The 2890-nt window shown below is 50.9% G+C and overlaps 1 protein-coding gene across 1 annotated transcript; it reads right to left on the reverse strand.

Annotated features, from left to right (window-relative positions):
* Positions 1-246: 246 nt before the first annotated feature.
* Positions 247-2631, reverse strand: ADAM30 (ADAM metallopeptidase domain 30; the record flags this gene model as incomplete). Its single annotated transcript, XM_081025262.1, has 1 exon — positions 247-2631. One exon carries the CDS (start codon positions 2629-2631, stop codon positions 247-249), a length of 2385 nt encoding a protein of 794 aa, XP_080881388.1.
* Between the last annotated feature and the right edge of the window lie 259 nt (positions 2632-2890).

Here is a 2890-nt window from a genome sequence, read left to right on the forward strand (position 1 = left end):
CTCTGAAAACCACTGTAATTCTATGAAACTCACAACATCCAGAGTTTTAGTGTTCTGAAAAGCCACCAGGGTATTCTTTTCAGGATATCCAAAACTTGATCACAAACCAAGGGACAAGGGAATACTAGGAAAAGTAAGTGCACTGTTTTATTTCCTGAACAAGAATATCGTTTATTTGCTGATCAATCTTGAAGGAAAATTAAGTAAAAAAGGATGAAGAGCCATTTGGATAAACAATAAGCTTGTTCAACGTTTGACCTTTGGTTTTGGAGGGGCTGGGGATTTCTTGATTACTTTTTTGGTTTTCACAACTTTTTGTTGCTTTGGTTGTTCACCTACAATAGGTTGTTTACCTACAATTGGTTGTTCACCTACAATCGGTTGTTCACCTACAATCGGTTGTTCATCTACAATCAGTTGTTTATCTACAATGTCAGTCGGTGGTGGTGTTTCTTTCTGTTTGGGTTTTAAGCAATTTCCTATCAATTGCCTGAAAATCACAATAATCACTGAAATGACTAACAAAAGAAGGCGTCCTAATATAAGTGGCACAACCTTCGCTGAGGCGGGCACCTCCGGTTTTTGCCATCCAGGCGGCCCACTGTCAATGCTTCCTCCGTAACCCATCTCCTCACAGAACGGAGGCGCCCAGCCATACATGCAGTGACAGTTTCTGTTATTGTTGCAGGTGCCTCTGTGGTTACACTTCTCAGGCAGGCAGTCATACTTCAGGATTGAGGTACTGAAACAAGTTCTGTTCACACATATCCGGTTCTCACCACAGAAGGTGCCATCTTTTACGACACCAATGTCAGGTATCCCCAGGGGTACCAAGGACGTATGATAGCCTGTGCCCCAGCACATGAGATTTTCATCCCGCAGGTGAGTAGAAACAATAGTCGTATAATCTGGCATATCAGGGAGGGTTTTGACATTTATACACTGCACCCTGCCACATAATGAATCCCACTTTGTACACTTTTTATAGGAACCACTCCCCTTAATACCACAGTTCCCATGTTGGTCACCTATTAAATTAACTACGTCATAGCACTGATGACCAGCCTCCCTGGCATCAGATCCAAAAATGTGTTGGCACTGCAAATACGCCGATCGGCACCCCTTGCTGAAACAAAGGGCTTCGTACTTGCACGGGGTTCCATCCTGCTTGTAAGTGTCATTGGGGCAGAGACCTGACGTCCCATCGCAGTACTCTGCAAGGTCACATTCATTTTCTTCCTTCCGACACAAATACCCAGATGGACGAAAGTGACAGTTATGACAGCAAAGTCCAGTGCTACAGTTGACACCGTGTCTCAATTTACAGCCTGGTTCACAGCAGCGGTCCGCTTCGCAGTCCTGGACGGAACCACAGTCACATTGCTCATCATCTTCCACGATTTTGTTTCCACATCTCTTCACCACATAACTATGTCCAGGGATATCACTTAGACAGTCTGCGTGTCTACGCACGTGGTTTAAAAACTGGATATAACTACAATTACTGAACCCAGTTCGTCCGGTGCCCATAATGCAGCTACGCCTTCCCTTACATCGGCAGTATTGTACGTCATGGCTCATTCCCACGCTGTGGCCCAGGTTATGAGCACCCCACGTGGCAGGTCCAAGGACACTTTCATCAGGAAAAACGGTTATAGAAGCAGCATATTCCTTAGTACACACTCTTCCCCAGGACCACGCAAGCGCATCAATATAATGTCCTTTAACGTAGAGTTGTACCCAATCTGCTGAAAGCTGAGCACTTAGTATATATTTTTGATAGATCAGAAACTGGCCTAAAGCCTGCTGTAAGGTTGGAAAATTGACATTGGCTTTGTTTTGATCCGTCCATACTTCCACTGTGCCTAGTTGTATCCTCATATGCAGTTCCTGAAAGTAAGTGTCCATAATCGAAGTCAGAAGAATGGCATCACTTATGACTTCAGACAGATTGGAATTGGAAAACAAGTATCTCTCATGATCAAAGAGCAAGGCTAATTCCAAGTACCTTTGGTGTCTAATGATTCCGGTCAAGTCCCCCAGCCTGGCGGTACGGTCACGGTCACGGTCACCGGGGGCCGCCCGCTGTTCTCCTTCCTTCCGAGTTAGGCCGCAGAGGTGCTGGTGGAACTCCTGCTCCTTCAGGAGGTAGACGACATGTTCAAAAGTGGACGAGGCCTTGAGGGGCTCGATTTGGTAATGTTTGGCATCGATTTTCAAGATGCCGCGGAGCCCCCCCATGCACATGCTGACGGTGGCTTCCGACTCCCCGGTCCCCTCCACCACGCCCACGTAGTTGCAGTCCCTGGGGACGTAAGGGTACTCCTCCAGGAGCTCCCCCTGCTCGGTGAAGGAGAAAACCTGCAGGTGGCGCGGCAGCAGAAACCTCTTGGGCCACAGCTGGACCACATGCTGCTTCCCTTTCACCTGCAGGAGGTAGGACACGCGGCGGCTCGCACCCTGCTCCCCTCCGCGGACGCTCAGCTTCTTGGGGATGGTGATTTCATAGGAGTCGAAGCCCCCCTCCGGCTGAAACGTGAAATCCTCGCCAAGAGAGTCGACCAGGAGCATCGCCAGGACCAGCACGGGGAGGGGCCGGCCCGGGGCCCGGGAGGCCCCCGCTGACCTCATGGCGCAGCCCTGTTCCCTAGGGAGCCGGGCCGGGCCCCTGGGGCCTTGCAGTCAGACTGGCGGGCACGCAGCCGCCAGAGGCGCTGGAGCGCGGGGTGCGGGTCGGCCTGGGCGGGGCGTGCGGGAGTCCCCGCCTCCTCCGCCGGGTCAAGGCTGGGCCGGGCTCCTTCTGGCTGATTTTCCCAACAGGCGCACGTCCCGTCCAACGCATCTGCTTCGGTGTTCTCGAACGGCGCCGTTGGGCGCACGTGGAAGAAAC

The sequence above is a fragment of the Rhinolophus hipposideros genome (assembly GCF_964194185.1).
Source record: "Rhinolophus hipposideros genome assembly, chromosome: 19".
NCBI lineage: Eukaryota > Metazoa > Chordata > Mammalia > Chiroptera > Rhinolophidae > Rhinolophus > Rhinolophus hipposideros.